The sequence below is a fragment of the Epinephelus moara genome, chromosome 1, assembly GCF_006386435.1.
Source record: "Epinephelus moara isolate mb chromosome 1, YSFRI_EMoa_1.0, whole genome shotgun sequence".
In the NCBI taxonomy this organism is placed as follows: Eukaryota; Metazoa; Chordata; class Actinopteri; order Perciformes; family Serranidae; genus Epinephelus; species Epinephelus moara.
In genome coordinates this window covers 16,321,119-16,343,810 of record NC_065506.1, presented here as the reverse complement: position 1 = coordinate 16,343,810, position 22,692 = coordinate 16,321,119, and the positions used below count along the sequence as shown (strand labels likewise).

General features: G+C 40.5%; 1 protein-coding gene across 1 annotated transcript in view; it reads left to right on the top strand.

Moving 5' to 3' along the window:
* The window catches only part of hcn4 (hyperpolarization activated cyclic nucleotide-gated potassium channel 4), an 83,462-nt gene that overhangs the window by 15,836 nt on the left and 44,934 nt on the right, over positions 1-22,692 (top strand). Inside the window, exon 2 of the mRNA XM_050045683.1 lies at positions 6,315-6,738. Within this exon, the coding sequence (XP_049901640.1) occupies positions 6,315-6,738 (424 nt within the window). The remainder of the gene's footprint in view (positions 1-6,314; positions 6,739-22,692) is intronic.

Below are 22,692 nucleotides of genomic sequence, written 5' to 3'. Positions count from 1 at the left end.
ACATTGCCAGTTCAGCTTTTGATGTGTACTTATCTAAGGAAATAAAACAGTTTCTATCTCCTGTAACACCTGGGAATATCACCTTCACATCACCACTGCTAGGTTGCTGCATTTTGCTTTCATTTTATTTCAAGACAGGTGGTACACCACCACACAGCGTGAGTCAGTGATTTGGGATGCTCGCAGAGATATAAGATTGTTTAATGCCTTTGAAATGTCCGCCTAACATCCTGCACTCGCCCAACTGTATTTATAGAACTATGTTCTTCTATGTCAGGGTCCCAGTGAATAATAAAACACAGTAAATGGATCCCTGCTATGTTTAGGTGGCCTGACCTCCATTAGGAGGCAACCGCAAGAGTGAAAAGGAGAAATCATGTGCATTTACTCCACACATTCATGCACACACACACACACACACACACACACACACACGCAAACATGTGCATGTCAAACCACAGTCTGTGTGTACATATAAAAACACTCAGAGGGATTTCTACACAGCTCTTTGAAATTCTGCACACTGAGCAATTTCCTTATCCCAAAACATTGTAGTGGGTCAGTCACAAAAACATTTACCCTAGAAGTGTCCTCAAACACTATCTGACTGAAAGCCACTGGATGTTTTCCACCAGGAAATTGGTTTATTTAGAAAAACAAAAATACCATGCTCTGATTTGTTTTCTCTCTTTTTCTGTTGGAATATGATTTTCCCTTCATATTTAGAGAGACGCATTTCCACAGTGAGGGTACAGTACAGCAGCTGCTGTTAATCTTAACAATCCCCACACTCCTATAACAAGTCAGGCTTACTCAAACAGGTGGCAGCAGTCGCTGTGTTCTGCCAGAATGACGTCCAGAGGTCTTAAACTGCATTCTGTTTTGTTGTTCTTTCTGCAAAGATGTTGAGGAGCTCTCCTCTGGCACTACTTTTCTATTTCTCTCACTCCGTTTCCTCACTGTCATTCATACAGCACTGTCAAAGGGCTGGCTGAGATTTTTCTGTAAGGTTGGATTTTTGTCAAACCCCCACCTCTGTGGCTTGTGCTGTTTTTTCCTGGTGCTGACAAATACCCAGCTGTTCAGTTCAGAGCACATTTATTTTTATTAGCCCAGCTACTGTATGGCTCTCGGGATGGCAATGCCACTTTTTCTGCTTAATCAAGTCAAAGTCCATTTGTCTAATACTGTGGTTTATGACCGAATACCTGCATGATGAAGTACATGCCCGTCAACCTCAGCTGGAACCGTGCTTTGTGCTAATTAGTAAATGTTACAGTGCTAACATGCTAAGATAGGATGGTGAACGTGGTAAACATACCTGCTTAATATGAGCAGCTCAAAGCACCTAGCAAATCTATAGAACCACTAGCATGGCTGAAGACTCTTAGTCATGGTGTTATGCTATTGCAACTTGTTTCTACATGTGCCAACCATGAAATATCACTTTAAATAGTATATTAAAGGTAGTCTATACTATGCAGGGTTTTTCTAATGAACAATGTATGGACTCATACAGATGTCATCGCTCTAAATCATCACTTATAACCCCAGTGTGTGGTGTACCGTTAAAAAACGGTAGAAACCAACTGAGGAGGGATCCCTCTTCTATCTATAGCAAGTCTTCAGTTGGCTTTCACTTTCACTGGTGAAACTGTTTACAAACAGCAACCTCTGGAACTTTAAATGAAAAAATCTGTTTGTTTTTTTATATATAATTTAACCATTTGCTGTGAAACACATATATTTAAAATTACCATTAATCAAGGGATTCCATATAATGTGTAAGAAGCATCATATGTATGCAGTTACTTGCATTGGCATTGGTTTTACATGGTACTTTTGTTAGGTTACAGTTGCCACACTATAGCCCTTTTTAAACGGGAATTGTGCAGATTTGCAGGAAAGCCCAATCAGCCTTCTTTCAGCATTGGCAGTATAAAAACAAAATTGGGGAGTGTGGCAAAATGCCACCTACTTACTTTTGTTTATACAGAGTGCGCCTTTTTCGGGGCAATGGGGGGCGTGAGCAAGTATCAAAACGTGTAGCTCAGTGTGTGACGTAAACAGTGATGTGGGAGGGAAGCCGCAGCTAGTCAGTCCTTCGGCGATTCTCTCATAAGTTGGCCCGTTCTTCATCGTCCTTGTCATCTTTCAGTTAATGGCCTCTTTGTTTGCGAGGGCAAGGAGGGCGCGCAATTCCTTGTCTCCTCAGTTGCTCATCTTTACAGTGTCTTTCAGGTTTGCGTTTCCCGTTGCGGAGGGCCACCTCTGTCTTTCAAAACTAAAAGGGTTCCACCAATATGACTACCCTACGAGGTGGAAAATTGGGCACCTCGGATCAACCAATCTGGCTCTTTGTGTCTAAACGCTCGCAGCTTGCCGGCAAAACAGCCCAACATTCATGGAAAATCTGGCAGTGTAAAAGGGGCTAAAGTGACAACAAATAAGTTACCTCACTCAAGAAGGCTCTGATTTTTACTATAGTGAACTAAATAAAAACCTGTGTCAGCCTGGAGCCTTAATTATATGCTATGCCTCTGAAAATTGTTACTATTTGTGATAGTATTCTGTGATTCATAGAAAAAAAAGCTGCAGAAATGCAAGAACACTGACACTGTCCTTTAAATGTGAAAAGACGTACTATGTGCGGTTGAGTCATCGCAGATGATACAAATAGCAAAACAAAGGCAAGGATTTGCAGCTGTTACTGAGAGAAACAGATTATCTTAATTCATCTCTGATAGACCCTGTCAAACGCTGGGAGCACACTTACATCCTATTAGTAAGCAGCGGAGCCTGAGGGATGCAACAAATTGACAGGCTATCTAGTATTTATAATATTAAGGAACATGGCAATATGAACAACAATTGTCATTACCTATGTTTGCGTTTCCTCCTTTGAAGTTTTTCTTGTCCTCTTGGGCTTTCAGTCTTAACATGAGCACACACAGTGGTGGCAAGGTCTGTCTAAATATAACTCCACTTGACAACAAGCTGGAACAGTAGATACCCTTTTACTTTGAAGAATTCCAATTACTGTCACTGTTTCCTCAGTGTGTGTGTGTGCTCATATGGGTCTGTGTGTGCAGTAGACATGAAACTGAGATGTGTGTCTGTGTATACTGTATATTTATGTATGGATGTGTTAAGTACGACGTGCTCTTGTAAAATGTAACCTGAGCACATTACAACACACGTGTCTGCCACATAGCAGCGTGTGTAATTCTGCAGTATTTTACAGTAATTATTTATTCAAGTGATGTAAAGGCTGTCCACAGAGTTGACCATCATCGTCTTCTGTTTTGCTTCCATAATGCATCACTAATGGTTTTTAGTCACGCTCTCAGAAAGAAAATACAACAACAACAAAAAAAGCTGTGCCCAGGTCTGCTCCATTTAAGTTTCTTTTATTGCAACGTGGAACATCAGTGATTGTAGTAGCATCAATGGGGATATCAAGGTATAACAGTACCTTGCACTTCATCACAAGCATGTCTCAAAGGACTTAGAAGAGAAAAAGCCATTTTAGATCTAACTAATCATCAATAAAATGATAAACGGTACATCATCCAACAAAGCAAACACAGGGAAGCGAAGAAAAACTACAAGACTCTCAAGAAAATCTCATGAGGAAAGAAATGGAAGACACCTGGTATGTGCCAGGTTGTCTTTATCTGTGTGGCTTTGTTCTTTGAAGCAGACGGTATGTACCTGTACTGATGACTAGAATTTTACTCAACTTGACATGACATGGGCCAGAGGACTTTTTAGAACAGGCTGTGTCATCCTGTAGAGCAGCAGTTCATTGTAGAGCCGGGAGTTATTTCCTTCAACACACTGTGAATCAACCATGAAATCAATAGACATCAGCTGCAACAAGGAAGTGAAAGGGCAGTAATTACTTGCTGTAGACTAGCCAGCTTGCAGTAAAAATGGATATCCTACCCTGGTTAGATATGTAGTATCCTTTCTTCCTCATGGCCCTGCTCTTGACATTGGTTTTGCGTGGCAGATCTGTGTGGCCAAGTTAAAGGTGGGTGGGTAACTCATCCAAGCTCAGTGGGCCAGCACACCTCACAGAACGCCCCTCATGGTGGATCTATGGAGCATCCAAGATATATCACCCTTAACACAAAAGAGCCAATCTGGATTCAATTACAAAGCCAGAGGAGAGGGCTATTTATATCCAAACTCTCAGGCCTGCAAGACGGACGAGGTCACAGTACAGTTTGTAATTAACAGTTCACCCTCATTGACCTTAGAGTTGTGATTTACAGTACACAACACAAATAGCTTCATGTCAAGCTGCCGTCTGGCATGGTTGGGAGGTTACATATGTATAGGTTATTAATATTAGTAGTGTATGCTTGCTTCCACTACACATGCACAACACCCACAAGACCCTGATGTTAAAACAGACATGTGATGAGTCACACAGTGGGTCCCATCACCAGCTGCTCATACAGACAAACAACGTCAACGTAGTGTATAGTAATTTAAAGACAAACAGTAAAGCAAACATTGTGAATGTAAATAAAATGAATTTAAGTGTAATTAAAGTGCTTGTGTTCCTTTACAATATGTGTACACATGATAATAACTAGCAAACCATAATAATTAATAATAATTCAACCATGATAAATTTAATCATATAGACTTTTAATGTATTCTCATACCAGCCATGGCTGGTATGATATCCTACAAGTTAGCGCCCCATGAATGACATTACATATTCAGCATAAAGTTATGTACTTAAAGTAAAATTATGTAGGTTAGCTAAACTTTTAGGTTTAGGCACATGTTGCATAGGTTAGGTTTAGGAAGAGAAACATGATGACGACGTACCGTAAAATGAGCCGAAGTTCAATCAAAGTGCACATGGTTCCGAAGACCGGTCTCCTGTGGGAAAGTTGTGTGTTTTGTGACCCATTATCCACTCCAACCTGCCTCCTTACGGGGACCGCTTCCTTCTTCACTCCTGTCAGTGCAATGGTCACATGATCAAAGCCATACCAAATGCGTGGGTTATACACAAACTATTACGTGGTACCATGATTGCGTGGGATATGTATGATTTTTGTTGCACTGCTTTTCATAGGAAACGTATGAACAGTGCATGAGAACGCCCTGACACTATAGAGGTTACACATAAATGTCACAATAGGACATTGATGTTAACTTGGACAAATTAATGAGTCTAAGAGTTTGATTTATAGAAAATGGATTATGTTTGTACCATTTTTATTTTGTTGGATGACTGTAATAGACATAGATAGTGTGTGCTTTGGAAAGGGGCCTGGTGCCTGTTGCATCTTATTTTTTGAAGTCTTGGCAAAACAGAAGCTCTCCTTTGTAATGTGCTTTGCTAGACAGCTGGGTTTTAAACAGAGGGCCCATATTGACCAAAAAAATTACTGTTTGGTAATTTAAATTTTAATTTTATTGTTTTTTTTTCTCCCCAGATTAAGATATATCTGAAAATACACATTAACATGAATTCAACGAATTATCAGCAAAGTCAAATTGGCCACTTTTTAAAAAAAAAAGAAACAACAAAAAACAAACAAAAACATTTAATTTACAGTATACAACACTGATGCTAGCCTGCTAACTGTTAGCTAGCAATCATGTTAGCTAGCTAACACCAAATCACAGCACAGCACCTGTCCATAACAAGCATGATGTATAAACATATGAATCTGCCACAAGTATTATTTTAATAGCTTAGTATTGTATGCACCATAAATTGATATGGTTATTTATGGCACTTTAGGACCAGTTTAATATGCAACTCAGTTTTATACAATCTATGTAGTAGGGGGTCCCTGCTCTTTCTCTTTCAGTAAAGGGGCCCATGGCCTGAAAAACGTTGAAGACTCCTGCTCTACAGCATGCACTGTATAATGCAATGTGATGTACATATTAGGGCTCAGGCAAATACTCGGATGAAACAAGTACCTGGTACGCATATTGTACTTTTTTAAGCATGAGTGTCATCCGAGTAAAATGGGTCAATATCTGTACTAGTGATAAAGTAAAATCCTTATTTTGGTAGCTGTGTTCATTCTCTTTCTCTTGTGACCAAACATGATCTGAAGCTTAATTCTGGGGCTGTTCTGTAGTTAGTTTTAAAATAAAAAAATGAATATAGCAACTTCTGATAAACTTATATTATGTCTGGCCTGACTTGTAGTGTTGCCCTCTGTCTGATGTTAACAACAGTCAGCTAGAGAATTTTATTATATTCTGACTACAGCATTCTCTCTTTAACCGTCCCATCTCTGCCTTTCTCCATTTCTCTCTCCATTAAGGTTTTACTGGGACTTGACCATGCTGCTGCTGATGGTGGGCAACCTCATCATCATCCCCGTAGGCATCACATTCTTCAAGGATGAGCACACGCCCCCCTGGATTGTGTTCAACGTGGTCTCCGACACCTTCTTCCTCATGGACCTGGTCCTCAACTTCAGGACGGGTATCGTCAAGGAGGACAACACGGAGATCATCCTGGATCCGCAACAGATCAAGATCAAGTACTTGCGGAGTTGGTTTGTGGTAGACTTCATCTCCTCCATCCCTGTGGACTACATCTTCCTCATTGTGGAGACGCGCATCGACTCTGATTTCTACAAGACGGCGCGCGCCTTGCGGATTGTCCGCTTCACTAAGATCCTCAGCTTGCTGCGACTCCTGCGCCTCTCTAGACTCATTCGCTACATCCACCAATGGGAGGAGGTAGGAAAGTGCACCTCAGTGTGTTTAATGTATGTGTTGTGCTGAATCTTGCCCACTTTTCTGTATGATGTGTATGATGCTACCCATTATGTACTGTAGGTGCTATCTTGAGCTGGCCTTGGAAAAGTGGAATCATGTGGACAAGTGGATTCACACAGAGAGAAAAAGACAGAGATTCAGAGAAAATACCAGGGAAATTACAATGATTGACAATCATACAAGCATTCTATTTGATGAGGCTAGTCAAACACATAGGGCTTCACTCCTTAAATCCATTTATAATCCAAATGGTATTCCCATGCTGGGGAATTACTGCAAGTGTGTTTGCAGAACTCTGTACCTTCCCTTTCCCCCTGGGAAGGAAATATGGATAGATGCTGTTTCTGATTACATCCACCCTTGAAAGGAGTGAAGAGGCTCTTTTGCTGAACCCCAGTCACCAATAAGTTGATGAGGCCGGGATGTTGATTAGCATTTTCTCTCTGTGTGCCATTCCAGCTAGCAATGGGACCACAGAGCTCAGAGAGGCATTGCTGCGACACACGCATGATTATAATTGCGGCAATAATTAGAAAAGTTCCCATTGCTCTCACTGGATGGATCTTGTTGTTTAGTCTCAGAGGTAAAAGGTGCAAAGTGAAGCATCAGAGTCTCAGCATGGAGTCAACAAGAATACACTCCATAGAGAATAATATGGGACAGTCAGGGCTGCTCTGCTGGTCAGTCACAAAATAAGAGAAAACACTGGGTAATTTAATAAATGCAAGCCACGAGTAGGACTACTTCTTGGAGGCTCAGTGCTTCATAATAAACTGCTGTTTGTCATTCCACAGATCCTCCCTAACAATAACCAAAGCCCCCCTACAAGCTTGTATTTCTCAGAGACAATGGCAGTGCAGGGTGGAGGCTTTAGTTCAGGGTTTAGTGTCTCGATGAAGAGTGCTTTGACATAACAAGTGAGTATGGTCATAATACAGATGTTATACTGCTCTGCTGCAGTTCACAGTGTTGTTGATGTCAGGGATCAAAGCAACGTTTTCAGTTACTAGTCAGTTTGTATACCTCCACACCCAGAGGCCATTTAATAGATGGGTTGTGCACTTAACGTAAGCCGACCATATATCTCATTTATTACCCAGTGATGATATTTGTGCCTGGATACATTTCACCCCATCACTAAATTAATTTTTTCAATTTACATCAAGGCAAGACATGAAAAGTTATTTTGATGCTGTTTCATATTCTCGCTATTATAGATTTGGATGCTGTTTTGTTTTTGTTTTTTGCTTATATTTTCTAAATCTACCTCAGTTTTGGCATTTATAGTATTGGAAAAATACACATTGTTACTAGTAAACATTTGAAAGGTTCAGTTTCAGTTCACATAAAAAACAAAACTGTTACTCAGGAGAGAGAGCGTTAGGGTTGTGTACCGTTCACATTTGTACTGATACCAGCACCAGCAGCTCTGCAGAGCTCTGTTGCTGACTTCCAGTTTGGGGCGTTTCCCAGCATTTCACTTCTTGTCTAAATGTGGTGTTCTCACCCAGATGTGCTCTCATGTATCGGCGCACAAATGGAATTAATCTTTATCGGTAATCAGTAGTACCAACCGACTTCGGTCAGTACCGTTAGAAGTATTGAGTTAGTTGTCTACCATTCGCAAAGTTGGCGGTTTGACCCGTGGCCCTTGCACTCTACATGTCAAAGTGTCCTTGGGCAGGATACTGAACCCCAAATTTAACCCGTTGGCTATGCCATCAGGGTGTGAGTGCACATGATTGTTTATTTGATGAGCAGGTGGCACATTGTATGGTAGCCACAGTTACCTGTGTATGAATGCGTTGGGTGGTCGCTAGAAAAGCACTATATAAATGACGTCCTTTTACCATTCAGTTTGTATAGAGTATACTTGCTTCAGGACAATACATTGGAAAACAGACATCAACAGAACAGTCATTGGCCACGTTTCCCAGATCGCTCTTAGCGCAAAGAGCTTCTTAAGAACGCTCTTAAGCCTCCCGTGAAAGAAAAACGCATTTCCCAGATCGCTCTTAGCTTCAGAAGATCTTTCACTAAGGAGTTGTAAGATCGAGCTGACCCACTCTTAACAGCCTTCTTAGCGACCAAACGCTCACAGCTCCAGCCACGGCAGGCACATTAATATGACACTAAGCAAGGAGACGTTAAAACAGTGTATATATTTTGTTCTATTTTATACTTCAGGTTTATATTGTTTAGCATTAATTCATTCTGCAGGGAAACACGTGTCCTGACTGTGCATATTGAATCTTGAATCTATATGTTTTATGAAGACCCTGTGTGCGCTCAAAGCTGTGGCACAAGTTACACACCGAAATCTGGCGGAAGAAAAATAAGAATAAGAAAAATAAGAATGAGGAATAACAAGTGTGTTCCTGTATGTGCTGTACACATCAGGCTGGAAGAGGCACATGTGTCATGCTTGAGGCGCACATTACGCACACTTTACAATGTTACAGTTTCATTTAGCAGACGCTTTTATCCAAAGCGACGTACATCTGAGTGTTAATACAACAAAAGCAAGATCTAGTTAGAAGAAAACATCATGATTAAGTGCCCAAAAGCAAAGTTTGAGTCCGATAGGACGTAGGTGCCAATGTAAAACATCTGCAGTCTGTTCAGTCAAATGCAAAAGTGTTTGCTTTACATATGTCATGAGTAGTCTTTAGGAATAAATCATGAAATTATATCAATTCCCTGGGACCATCTGTGTGTAGATTTGACACCCTTACTTTATAATGTGCAATGATTCACACAACACATGGCTGAAAAGGAAACCAAGTTTATTCAAACATAAGATAGCCTAAAGCAGCACCTGGGACCCCTCCCATCACATGGGTTCTGCATCACCTGCAATGAAGGGAGGTTGTGCAGGTGCAGGTGGTAATAGAGGGCCGCCGGGTGAGGCCACCCCGCATGCGGATGCTGGGCCTTGAGCTTGAGAGTGTGCAGGGGACGTCTTCGTCAGGCAGGCTGATGCTGAGGGGCAGGTTGGTTGGTTGAGCTGCTCTGGCCCCGCTCCCAGATGGCTCATCCTCACCCGAGTCACTGTGGGACGAGAGGCCCTCGTCCCCCAGGACATCTATCCCCTCCTCGATGCCCTCAGAGGCGGTCTTGCCAATTATTGACATGACCCTCTCCTCGTCAGGGGTGAGGGTAGTGTCGCCAGGTCCGCCACCACCTGTGCCCTGGCTCTCTCGCCTGGCACTTACAGTCCTCTTTTTCGTTTGGCTCTGAAACTCCTGCCACTTCTTTCTCACCGCCACCCAGTCTCACAGGCCGTAGGGGCTGGAGGCTGCCATTGTTTTCAGCGATGGCGTGCCAAATGTGGTTCTTGGCCACTATTTTTTTTTCCCTTTTGTTCCGCCGAAGAGTGTGTCCCGCTGCTGCCATACTTCATCCACCAGGATGGTCATCTCCTCTGGAGTGAATGCAGGTGACCGGTTGGCCCGCTTGCGCCCTGCTTCTGCCATTCTGTCTTAATGTGTGCACCTATACCCACAGGTCATTTTATATCTGCATAAATGGATTAGTGCGTTAGGTAGCAGCGCTGTGTGTGACTTATACGCTGATGAAGTGGTGGGTGATTGATGTGCCTGACATCGATTGATTTAGTTTCAGCACCGCGGCAGTGGTCAGCTCCTGTTAAGAGCGTCTTAAAGAGCAATCTTAAGAGCGATCTTAAGAAGGGCATTAAGAAGGCATCTGGGAAACACTCCTATCTTAGCGACCCTTCTTACCAAAGACGTTCTTAACTGAGCTCTTAAGTCCTAAGATCACTCTTAACTGGGAAACGCGGCCAATTTAATTTGAATCTTTTTATTTGAGGCCTTTAATTGGGTTTCTGAAACACACACAAGTACATCATTTTGGTTCTTACAGACATATACTATACAGGCAAACCTTAAAATGATCATGAAACAATGAATTAGATGAAGAACATTTTCAGATCCTTGGCTGGTTGTGTGGACATTTGTCTTAATTTCACATTCACATACTAGCGACACTGTGTTGTTATCCATTAATTAGCATGTTTGCACACTGTTGTCAAAATACAGCACCACTCAGTGAGTCAGTGGGTGTGTTCACCTGAGTGCATGGCATTACATGGACAATTGGAAAGGTTGAATAGCAAGCTGATTGCCAATCAAACCACAATATCCCCAGACCTGCCCACAGGCATTCTGAAAAGTTTCTGGTTTTCAAATATTCAGCTGGCACTCTTTGTAGAACAGTGTCTATAAGTGTGGCAACATTAATCATGCAAGCCCTCTGTGATGCCATTTCAAAGAGAGGAAAAGTTCAAATAAATCACTGGGGGAGAATCCCTTTGCCACCTTGTGCCTCCATGCACGCCTGCTGCTGTACTTCTGAGCCCAAAATGAAAGCAGGGATACATGCAGTTGAGGCCAGCCTTCATTTGAAAAGGGTGGACAAACTGACAGCGAGCTGTCACATGTTGAGGCTGTGCAATGAGGCAACAAAGAAAGGAGAGGAGAGAGGAGGAAATGATATAAGGAACTAAAAGGAAGGGGGAAAAAGTAAGACAGAAAAAGCAGTGTGGCCTTGCCTGCTGAACTTCCTTATAGACTCTATTGTTAAGTTGTGATGTACCACCGCCCCAGACTAGTCCTGTATTTTAGAAGGAAAGCAAGACAGGAAGATACGGAGAAAAAATAGAGCAACAATTCAAATTCATGTCATCACAAAAACACTACAAAAGACTTTGCAGGACAGTGATGACTTCAGCAGCTAAAAACCACCGAAACAATGGGACAAAGAGAGGGCACATTACACGCACGGAGCCAGCTGCCATTTACATGTTTTATGCCGGTGTGTGTGTGTGTGTGTGTGTGTGTGTGTGCGTGTGTGAGGTTTGCTGATGAATGCTAGTTAGGCAGACAGAGTGAAAGGCCAGCTTTGCCTCAGTGCCAGAGTACTCCAGATGCAACCTCACAGAAATGTCATCTGTCACTGCAGAATAACTTGTCGCCAAGATCTCACCACCTGACTGGCTTTTTGACTTTTCCTATTGACAACTACACTTCAGACAATGCTTTGATTTTATGCAAACCAGCTGAACCAATGGTGTCACAACGCTAATCCAACTCATATTAGCCTTAGTAATAAGCAATATGACAATGTCGTTAATATAATATTATGTTGAACGGACTAATGGAGCCACTGGTGTGTGGGAGGGGGTAGAGTGGCATATGCTGTGTTTGTTTGCTTGGAAGTTTGTGTTTTTTGGGGTGACGAGAGGACACATAACAGAGTTAGTGTCACGAGAAAACTGACACTGCACCAATATCACAACATTTTGGATTTGATTGTGACAAAAGAGGTATTTTTACTGGCAGCAGGCGTCATTTTGAGCTGAACTTTGCCGAATGCCGTGTTTGGATTTATTACTGTCACTTGCTTTGTCCTTGACCATTGCTAATAACAGGTTAGACTAATTGCTGTTGGCTATATTGTATGTGTTTTCTAGTAAATATCACGTTCTCACACATGTTTTGTGTTTAAAAAGTAATCTTCCAAAGTAGAAAGATAACAAGTATGCTACACACTCATCTTTTGGGTGGTTACATCTTAAGTCTGATCTTGAGCGCACTAATATTTTTTGTGGTTTGTTTACATGAGTAAAAGAAGTACTTTTTTGGGCATTTTACCTGTTATTGATAGTACAGTTTAGGTTAGACAGGAAAGATGGGGGAGGGAACCTGCACTGCTGCAAAGGCCTTAGCCTACATGGGTCGCACACGATTCAGTTAGAGTTAGACAGAAAGCTCCAATGTTACATGATAATACTTAATAGTCAGCCGCTAGTTTTCTGTCGGGACACAGTGTTGTTTCACTCAGGAGCAGCTGTCGAGTCAAATCGGACACCTTGTGGTAATTCGGTGTACCGGTCTGGTCCAGTGTTTGGCTCAATATTAAATGGTTTGAAAATTTTCACACGGGCCCAACCCTTCTTAACATTAGTATGAGTATTAGCATATTGAGTCTTGGAGAGAAAATGGAACTACACAGTAATTCTATTGTCATACTTATACTGCCCTTGCCTGGGTCTTCACCTTGGGATCCGCCTACTCCACTGAGCTGACTGATTCATCTGGCAACATGACATTAAACAGCAGTTTCTCTGTTAAAATAAAAAATGATCCAATGAGCACCACGGGGAATTAACGATTTGTCAAACACCATGGGCGAGATTAACACTTTTGTCAAGCTTTTGTCAAGCAATGAGCTGGAGCCAATGAGAAGTAATAACACCAATGTCAAAGGCTATGGACAACATAGATGCTGCTATTGAAACTGTTCTAAATCCACAAATCTTCTCATTGTTGTCCAACATTGTAGTTAGTCTTGTCTTTGTGTATGTTGTCATGGCCTGGTATCAGTGTGGACTTAAAATGACGTTAGACTCAGATATGTTGGTCTCTAGTGACTGTTCAGGGAAGAGCAGGATGCAGTGTCAGACTGAAGATGTAAACAGAGTGTAACAAGTGGACAATTCTGATATCAGGCAAATACTGTCCTCAAATGTTTTTATTCTATTATTTTCCAAAAGATAAATATACAGTTATACACTGAAAACCGAAATGACTGTAGAAGGTAATTAATTTTCTGTTTCTCACAGAATGGAGGCATGATCCCTGTGACGACACTGCACTTTAGATTCATTTCCTGTATTTGTGTCACGTGGGTTTCGCCACAGCCCTGCCTCTTTAGGAGACTAGCAGCGGCCATGAGTCTATTCATTTCGATGGGAAAAGTGAATGTGTGTACAGATTATGACCGATTCTTTCGCGATATAGTGACAGAAGTAAATATTGGACCCATTTTTCACAAGCCACATATCTTCTGAACATTCTGACACTAAAATGACATTTTTCAGAAAAAGAAGCGAAAATTAACTTTGTTCGAGACCTCTGTCTCAGTAACACACTCTCACAAGATCTAGCATCACAGAATTTCTTCCGTCTGTGGTGCTGAACTGCTGTTCCAGTTTCACTGCAGTGCTACTTACCTCACTTTTCAACTGGAGAAACAGAAATTAAAATAGACTTATATATGAAGCAATGAATCAGAAGTTAAAATCAAAATAAAACTTGTGTTTATTTGCCTAATATTGTTGTCATTGTTATTGTTTAACTGTTTCAGAAGGGGGAACAGAAAGTGTGATCAGACTGATATGATTTTGTACTGAATTGATATCAGACATTAAGTTAGTAGATAAAAACAAGTGTCAAAACAAGTTGCAAGCATTCAATGTGACTGTATATATAGTGTTGTATTGTTTTGAATCTGCTTTCATCCATCCACACAACATTTCGTCAACAGCCTATGGGATTTTTCCATGAATTTTTGATTATTGTAGAAAATAATCTCTGTGGCAAACAAACATTTGTGATGCTTACACATTTAGTCTAGCAAGATAATCTTCATAAATAAACAACACGATTTTTGTAGCCTAAATGCAATCACCAGAAGTAAGAAGCTAAAATTAGGCTTTAAACAAACTACACCATGGTCACATGAATTAACATTTTCGCTACAATGAGGCTGTAAAGCCATGTTTGACGAAATGATGTCCTGTAGACTCATTAAGCCGCTTGTTAGCAATCGCCTTTTTTAAGACACATGAAAGTTTCAAAATTACACAAGTGGGGTATTCACTGACAGATTTTATGTCGTAAAACATAACTATTTTACCACCATTAACAGTGTCAGTATAGCAAGCGCACAATGTTTCCACAGCAACGTGTTCTACCAGCAACACGGTGTTACCAGCTGTAATTGCCGAATGAGCTGAGGTGCTAGCTAACTAATGTTAGCTCCCTCCTGAACTGGGTGGTGTGCATTGCAGACCGACAACCAGTGGTGACTGGATGTTGGGCAGTGGGCACACATTAACATGGCTGGCCAGCTGTCTGTCAGCAAAGCCAAGAGAAAATGAAATAAAAGGCAAAACATTTACATCACAAAACAATAAAAATTTCCCCACCTCCAACTCGATGGCGCTTTGAAATGCAGCACTAAGGCTCACTGAGTCAAAGGGGTGTCGGATTAAAAGGAAAGGCCTCCTGTATATCATGTCTTTCTTTTCTTCTCAAAAATGAACGGGTTACGTAAATGTTAATGGATGTCAGCTTTTCGCAAGCAAAATTAACCAAAGCTGACATCCCTATACAGAGCATATCAGCAACATGTTCACTGACAATGTATTTAATTTGTTTTCCATCACAGTAAAAAGTTTTGCAATACACCGTCCACTCATAGTGACTACAGCATAATCCAACATTAATTATGAAGTTATATAGTTATGAAAACAGTTTAGTAAGATACAAACATCCTTTTGAGGAGACAGGGTTCATTCGCTGTAGACCTGTGATGGCTTGATGTCCTCCACAAGGCAAAGCTTATTTATTTATTTTACTCATATTTCACAAGAATCTGCAAGCTATAAATAATCCTGCACAGATTCATTTTGGAGTGTTTTTGTTTGAGTTTCATTTCCTCCTCAGTAAGAAGTCACACAGAGGACACTTCTTCCGGGAAGTGTTGAATACAGCTCAGTGAACTGTACTGCATGGTTTAATGCCTCGTAGAGTGATACTGTTGGGAGCAAATTTTAAAATTAGAATCTTTTTTCATGTACTCTCTGCGGCGAGTAAAGATTTTCAGGAATTCAGAACAAGACAAAGGAACAATAAAATAAAATGTCAGATAAAAGATGGAGAAGCAATTCCTACCAAAACCAGGGACAAAACAAGCTGATATGTGGTGCAGGTGAAATGTCAAAGGGAGGTCATCAGAGATTTCAGGAGTGGGCATAAGACTGTTTTGAAGTTGTCAAAAATAGATTCACAAACTCATAGTAGTATAATTACTATAGCAGCCGTATAGAAACCTTTGTCAAAGGGTGACTAAGCCAATCATTCGCTTCACATCCTCACTCTAAAAATTGCACCAGTGTGACCTGCACTTTCACAGCAATAGGCCGGTCAGCACGTCATAAATCTGTTTCATAATCCTTTGGGGACAGTTAGCTAACCCTCACATGTAGTATCGTCCTCGGTCAGAGTGTCACTATTTTATAAGTGAAATAACAACATGGCTGAGAGACATAAAGGTGCTGAATCTACTGATGTCTCCTCAGAGCCACAAGAAAGATTTTTGCTTCCCTTAGCTGTGGTTTTATGAAACTGCTTGACAGGTCAAGGAAGTAAATCATAATCTGACATGCACACGTGAACGTAAATATTTGGAAAATACTTAATCACTGAGTGCATTGCTGTCGGTATATAATTCATGTATATGTATTCATGTCGAGTGTGTTTTCCTGCATTTGAGTACATGCGTGCTTTTGCTGCCTTTGTTGACATGGACTATAATTGCATGTGCTTAGGAGAGCATACTGTGCTAGTAGCCTGAAGCTTAGACATGTTGGCACATAAACACAAATTGCTGAAGTGTCCTTGAGTGCGATGCTTGACCCCCAAACTGCTTCAGTGGGGCTTCCCAGAGGACAACACAGGGGATTTTGGGTCAAAGCAGAGCTACATTCTTTAATGAATTGCCGTCAGACATACAACAGCTCAATGAAGTGATTTTTGAGAATAAGTATAGCTACTCTAATAACTTCATATCAAACTGTTAAAGTACTTTTTTTCTCCACTATTTGTTTTCAAGCTTTAATTACTGCAGATTCACTCATACTTTTACTTGAAGTATATTTTGATGCTAATACAATGTTGTAGTGGTCTTTTACTTAAGTAAAAGATATGAGTACTTTTCCCCCATTTACATGATAGCTATCTCTCAAGCATTATAATATAATAATCAATCAATTTTTAAGATTATTTTTGAATTATTTGCCATTAACCCACTTTGCTTAGTGATATTTGAAAAAGAAAAATAAGTTTGGGATCTAACATTTATGTTGTCTGGACTGTAAAAGGCTTGTTCATGAAGTAATGTAAAGCTTGTACCAGTGTGTCTTCACAACTTATTAACCTTCCCACAATTTGGGAATGGCAAAATATGAATTTAAATACAAAGCCAAAAAAGCTCATGAGACATTTCAGGGAGTAAAGTGACGTCTGAAACTGCAATCGTATCATCTTCCCCTCCTCAAAGTCTCTAATCTGAGCACCACTAACACCATCAGTATCCCTTTGCATAACTGAAGGAATGTCCTGATCCCCCATCAGCTCAAAGAGCTGCATCTTCTGTCCTTTTTAATCACAGCTGTCATAAATTAGCTGATTGCTTCCATTTCCTCTCCAAACACTTGAGATTTAAGAGGGTTTTTTTTTTTACAACTGCCATGTTGACAGAATGTTTACAAACAAGGAGGTTTTGGTGGTGGTGGTGGTGGTGGTGGTGGTGGTGGCTATACGCCAGTGATAACACTGTCATGCATAATGGCATTCAGCACGGTGTGCAGATATCCATCACACACACACGGAGCAGGCTGCCGTTATGGCGTCTCCCCTGTCTCCCTCCTGTCAGCTTCCTCTTGTCACTTTTCATTGGGATAAAAATAAGGCTGTGACCGGATATTCTCCTCATTGGAGTTGTCTCCTGTTGACGAACCAGTGACTTGGATGAGATTAGTCATCCTGTTAAATCAGATTCAAGGCAGTGCACTAATGACTAAGCTCTGAGGGCTTCCTCCCATCGTGCCTGATGCCTACAACATAACCGTCTCGACTGGCCGACCCAGTAAACGTTGCTTTTAGCGTGGATGGAGATGAATTCATGAGACAGGAGCTGAAGCCTCTACTGAGGGGGGGCAGGGAGTTTAAGAGACAAAGAAGAAGATATTTTATACACGGTTCCTGTGGATCCATAAAAGGTCTTAAAAGGCAATGAATTCATCTATCCATAAATAAGGCATCATTAGTGTAAAAACGTCTTTAAATCTTTTAAAAGTCTTAAAAATGCCAAGGCATGGGAAGCAAGATTTTATGATTTTCTTCTGGGTCTGCGTCTGTAAACTCTTAAGACAATTGATAACATCTATTTTTTGATATAATTTACTGAATGCCTCTGACATTAATACCATACAGATCAGGATAGCAGAACCAGCAACACTCATATTTTGTTTCCGGCTGTATTGCTGACCACAGACGATATAGTGTCTGCTAGTTAGCTGTCACTGTACCGTGGATGACATGTGTGACAAGTGCAGAAAACTGGCTATTTAACTAAGATTTTGTGGCATGGCTGAAACCAGTACAAGGCAATGAATATGAGGATTTTTGAACTTGGCACGATTGGAATCAAGTAAGTAATTAAGTAAGTAAGTAAGTAATTGCTGTTGGTTGATGGGGGGGATTTTGGTAACTGTAAAATTTATCTTATATCTCAGTCCAAGCGGCATTAACAAAATCCTAAAAAGTCTTAAATCTAACTTGCCTTAAGCTGTAAGGACCCTGTTATGGTAAGATATGAAGTGTTAATGGCTAAATCAAGCCACGCCACACCACCTGTGTTTATTTATTACAAGGTGGCATATCGTCCATCTCTATTAATATTGGCATCTTGAATTGTTAAGATTTATGGGCTGCGGCTGTGCACTGCAGTTAGGGAGAAACAAAGCCATACGTCAATAAAATGCTCAGGTGCTTTGATAGAAGTCAGCCATGTGGTTGCCCCGTGGGTCCAAAGAAGGAGTGAGACGCCTTTCATTTCCACCCAGTAAATCTATACAAAAATATTTAAAAGGTAAATCAGCTAATCAGCCCCCCACTCAGTGACCCATTACCTTGGCAAAGGACTGGTTTTTCAGAGATAAGAAAAGCAGGAAGAATAGATTTTAATGGGCTATTATTGAGTGCACAATGAGGCTTGCCAGCAACAGTGACAGGTCCTCAACATTCTGAATGAGCCTCATGTGATATCAATACACACAATGGATTTGCTTAAAAAAGTATTCCACAAAAAATGTGTAATCCCATACAAACCCAGTGGCGCATCTTGGTAGGGAGCAGAGTGAGAGTGTTTTTTGTGATCCGAGCCCTCCAGGCCTGTTTAGACAGATGATGGAAGGGTGTTCCCAGTGGTCCACTCCCAGGCCTACTTCTCATTCTCCACATGTGCTTCATCCACTATGACAGCATGCATGAGCATGACATTTTGGTCGAGGCATTTATAGTGAGAAATCTAACCCCTGTCCACAGCCCGCCCCCAGAATCTGCCATCATGTGGGATGATTAAAAATAACTCTGAGACATGCGTGAATTGATTTAGCTGATAAACTTCATTTCTCATCACGGGGAAATCATGTCTCGCTCAAAAACAGGAAGATGCAGCATGTGGCAATTAACACACTGTATCTCGTACATATAATACATCCACTGTACTACTTAGATTATATTAATCATATTAGCACTATTTCTAGAGAAAACAACCAGCATAGCCATCATTTTATGTATTTATAAGAGTCATTAAAATGTCCATTGACCAGTATGAAGCTGAAATACAACTGATCAATAAGACTCAGCCCATGCTTTCCAATTTACTAGTTTTTTAAATTCACTTTGTAGCTCAAGCAGATGAAATGAATCAGCACCGAGCTCCACTGTGTCTGTGCTGAATCCTCAAAACACAGAAATCACAAAAATGACATGATTTATTAGTGCATTAAACACAATATTAAATTATTTAACTCAAGAGCCATCCTGTTCATGATTTTTGGATTGCACTAAAACAAAGCTGTGTGATAAAATAAAATATCCACTGTGTCGCTAATTATTAACTAACTGCTGCAGAAATGTACCTTGTACAATTAAAGCTAATCATTACATGAATTATGCAGTTGCAATAACTTTATTAATAAAGGATATCACTTGGTGCACAGCAGTGAACAGGGTTGGGGAGGATGTTTGAGGTATACGGACGTGTGTTAAGTTAGGTCAGCAAAATGGCATCAAAAAAAGAAAAAACAATACGAGTGAAGAATTTTCTTTTCTCTTATGTGTCAGGACGCCGTCGTGCCCAAACATTCATCATCATTAGCAGCGCGAGCAGCAAACACCAGATGCCTCGGTATAGTGCTGCATCAAATGTGTCTGGGCAGCTACCATCAGCACCATGGGACATATGCATCTATTCTCTCACCTGGATCACGCTCTTCTCACTCCATCTGTTTGGAGATGACTCTGCAGCTGCCGTCACCCACTCTGCGCCTGTGCGGGCCTGAATGCTGGCTCACAAGTATACAGATGACTTTTGCATGTGACCCTGCTTTTGACCCCTGTCATGTTTATTGGTCTTTATTTACTAGCTTTATTTGACTGTGAAATGCTGTGAATGTCTCTGCTCTATCTCTGCCAGGTAGGAGGAGTATGGAAATAGCATTTTTGACAGCAATGTTAGTCAGTGGGGTAAGAGATTGTGGTAATCATAGTATTTCTTGTAGGAGTGTAGTAAGAGTTGCAGTTTTATTGTCAGTGTCTGTAATATTGACTGTGGTTGAAGTGTCTTTTTCCACATGAGTACTGTTAATTAAATACAGCCTCCATGACAGGATGCTCACAAGCATGTAATTGCAATATCATTGGGTGCATTTATAACACCACTACACTAGCGCTGACTTACTATGGGTTACGTGATATGACCCACGTTTTAGATTAAAAAAAGGCAAGCAGATACCGGCATGGCTTCTCATATGGAGAGGATAATGAGGGTAGTGAGAGTAACAACAAGCTGTTGTGTTGCGTCGCCATGCCCTCATCAATCAAAGCTCTGTTTATGCTGATGCTAATACTGCCAGGCTCACTCTGTGTCCCGGTAAATTAAAAGAAAGTGGTCAGCAATCCATCATCTGCCATGTAACACGCCATGCTGCTGTGTGCTACGTGTGCAAACAGTGTGTGAATTCACATGTGCGTGTCAGTGTTAAATACTGCATGTGTGCTTTCCTATGGTACAGAACATGTTAAACTTTTGTATGTGGCTATTTTGTCATTAACAAGTGGGGAGACAAAAGTAGAGGGAGACAAGATACAGAGGCCTCACCCCTGCGCTTCAGAATAATGATCCTTTAACAACTTTCTAACAGAACCAATCTTGGGAACAATTTTTCGTAACTGGAAAGTCTGTTCCTGCTTGGCATGGGTGTATTTGAATTGATTACAGCTGTGAAGAGAGATAGGGGAATCACCTTCCTCCAGTGACAGTACACTTTGGGTTACAAACCGGAGATTTGCATGGCATTACCCGTGACAGTTCTCACAGGCTTTATTCTCCACACAGTGGTTAAGTGCCAGAGGTCTTTTGAGGGCACATCTACAGTAGGACTGTAGCAGGAGTTATTGTTGAACAGTAATGAGCCATTCAGGCTGCACCACAAGATATTGAAAGGAATTTATCCTGCTTTAGAAATATACTGACACTGTAGAGAGTACAATAGCATTCAGTATATTGACAGGTTCAAGGACAACCCTCACAATGCAACGGGACAGTGCAGCATTCACTAAAGATGGATGATTCTGTGCTCCATAAGAAGAGTCATTTCCCCAAATGAGCCAGTGCTCTGCAGCATTTTGGATGATACAGGTAACAGCTGTTTACCAAAGTAATATTGGTGTTTTTCATGCAGTTGTTAAGGGTGTATTCCAGCAATTTAATATTTTAAATCCATTAGTTTGGGAGACTCATTAGACCAGGGCTATTATCACCTTTGTAAGATTGAGGAGGACCATTTTCCGTCTACACCTTCTGCAAACCAACCCTCTCGAGGGGCTTTTGGGTAGTCCCCCCCAGAAGAAATTTTAAGAAACTAAACAGCAAAACTGAACATTTTAGAAACAAAAATCAAAGATGAGTTTTTTTTAAAGTTTGATGACTGAATGCCATTTTAGGAAGCCAGTATACAATTAATGGCTGCACAGGAAAAGTGCAGACACTCACTTCTCAAATGACATTTTTATGACATACTGGGATTTTTTTACGGCATTTTTTATGACATATGATACTATCAAATTTTATGACATTTTTATGACATACTAACACTTTACAAAAACTATAACAATCAAAAGTGAAATAGCCTATATAACACTCGTATTACATCCTCGTTTACCACTTTTTAATACATTTGAAAGTAATAAAATAGAGAGACTACACAGTGTTTGACACTGACTGTATCTACCCACATCAGTAAAGCAATGGCTTCTGCTGGAAACAGCCACTTGGACAAACTACACACAGAACTGCAGTACTCCTTAATACTAGAACTAGTAGTAATAATACAGGGTGTCTACAGGTCCTTAAAACATCTTAAAATGTCTTAAAAATTTAATGTCACAACAATAAGGCCTTAAAAGTCATTAAAAAGTCTTATATTTGAATTTGTGAGGTCTGAACTACTACAAACAATTTATCTAATTTCATTTATCCATTTTTTTAAATTTCCTTTTGTGAAAATATGTGAAGCCTTTCTATGTAACAGTCCACTTTCTAGTGTTACAAATCTTTAAAACAATCTATAATACTGTCATTTTACTTCATACTTGCACTTACCTGTTGGCAAAATGTACAAAAGTCACTGTAATAACCATATTCCTTCATAACACTTGCACAAGACCATATATATATGATTAGCCTGCTATGTTTACCTGTGATGCTTGAATAACTAAAACATGATTTGTCCAAAAATCTGTCCTAAATTTGGTTAAAAGGTGTCTTGAATGGGTCTTAATAGTATTAGATTTAACTGCCTGATATCTGTAGACACCCTGTGATAAGTTTTTAGTAACAGTAATGGGTTTGTTAAGTTCATCTATGATTTTAATTACATTTGCTAAAAATGATTTCAGAGAGCAGGGTGTGGTTATGTGTTGAAGTGTAGCTTTTTTAATATATATTTTTTTATCAATATGTTTGGGGGGGGGGGGG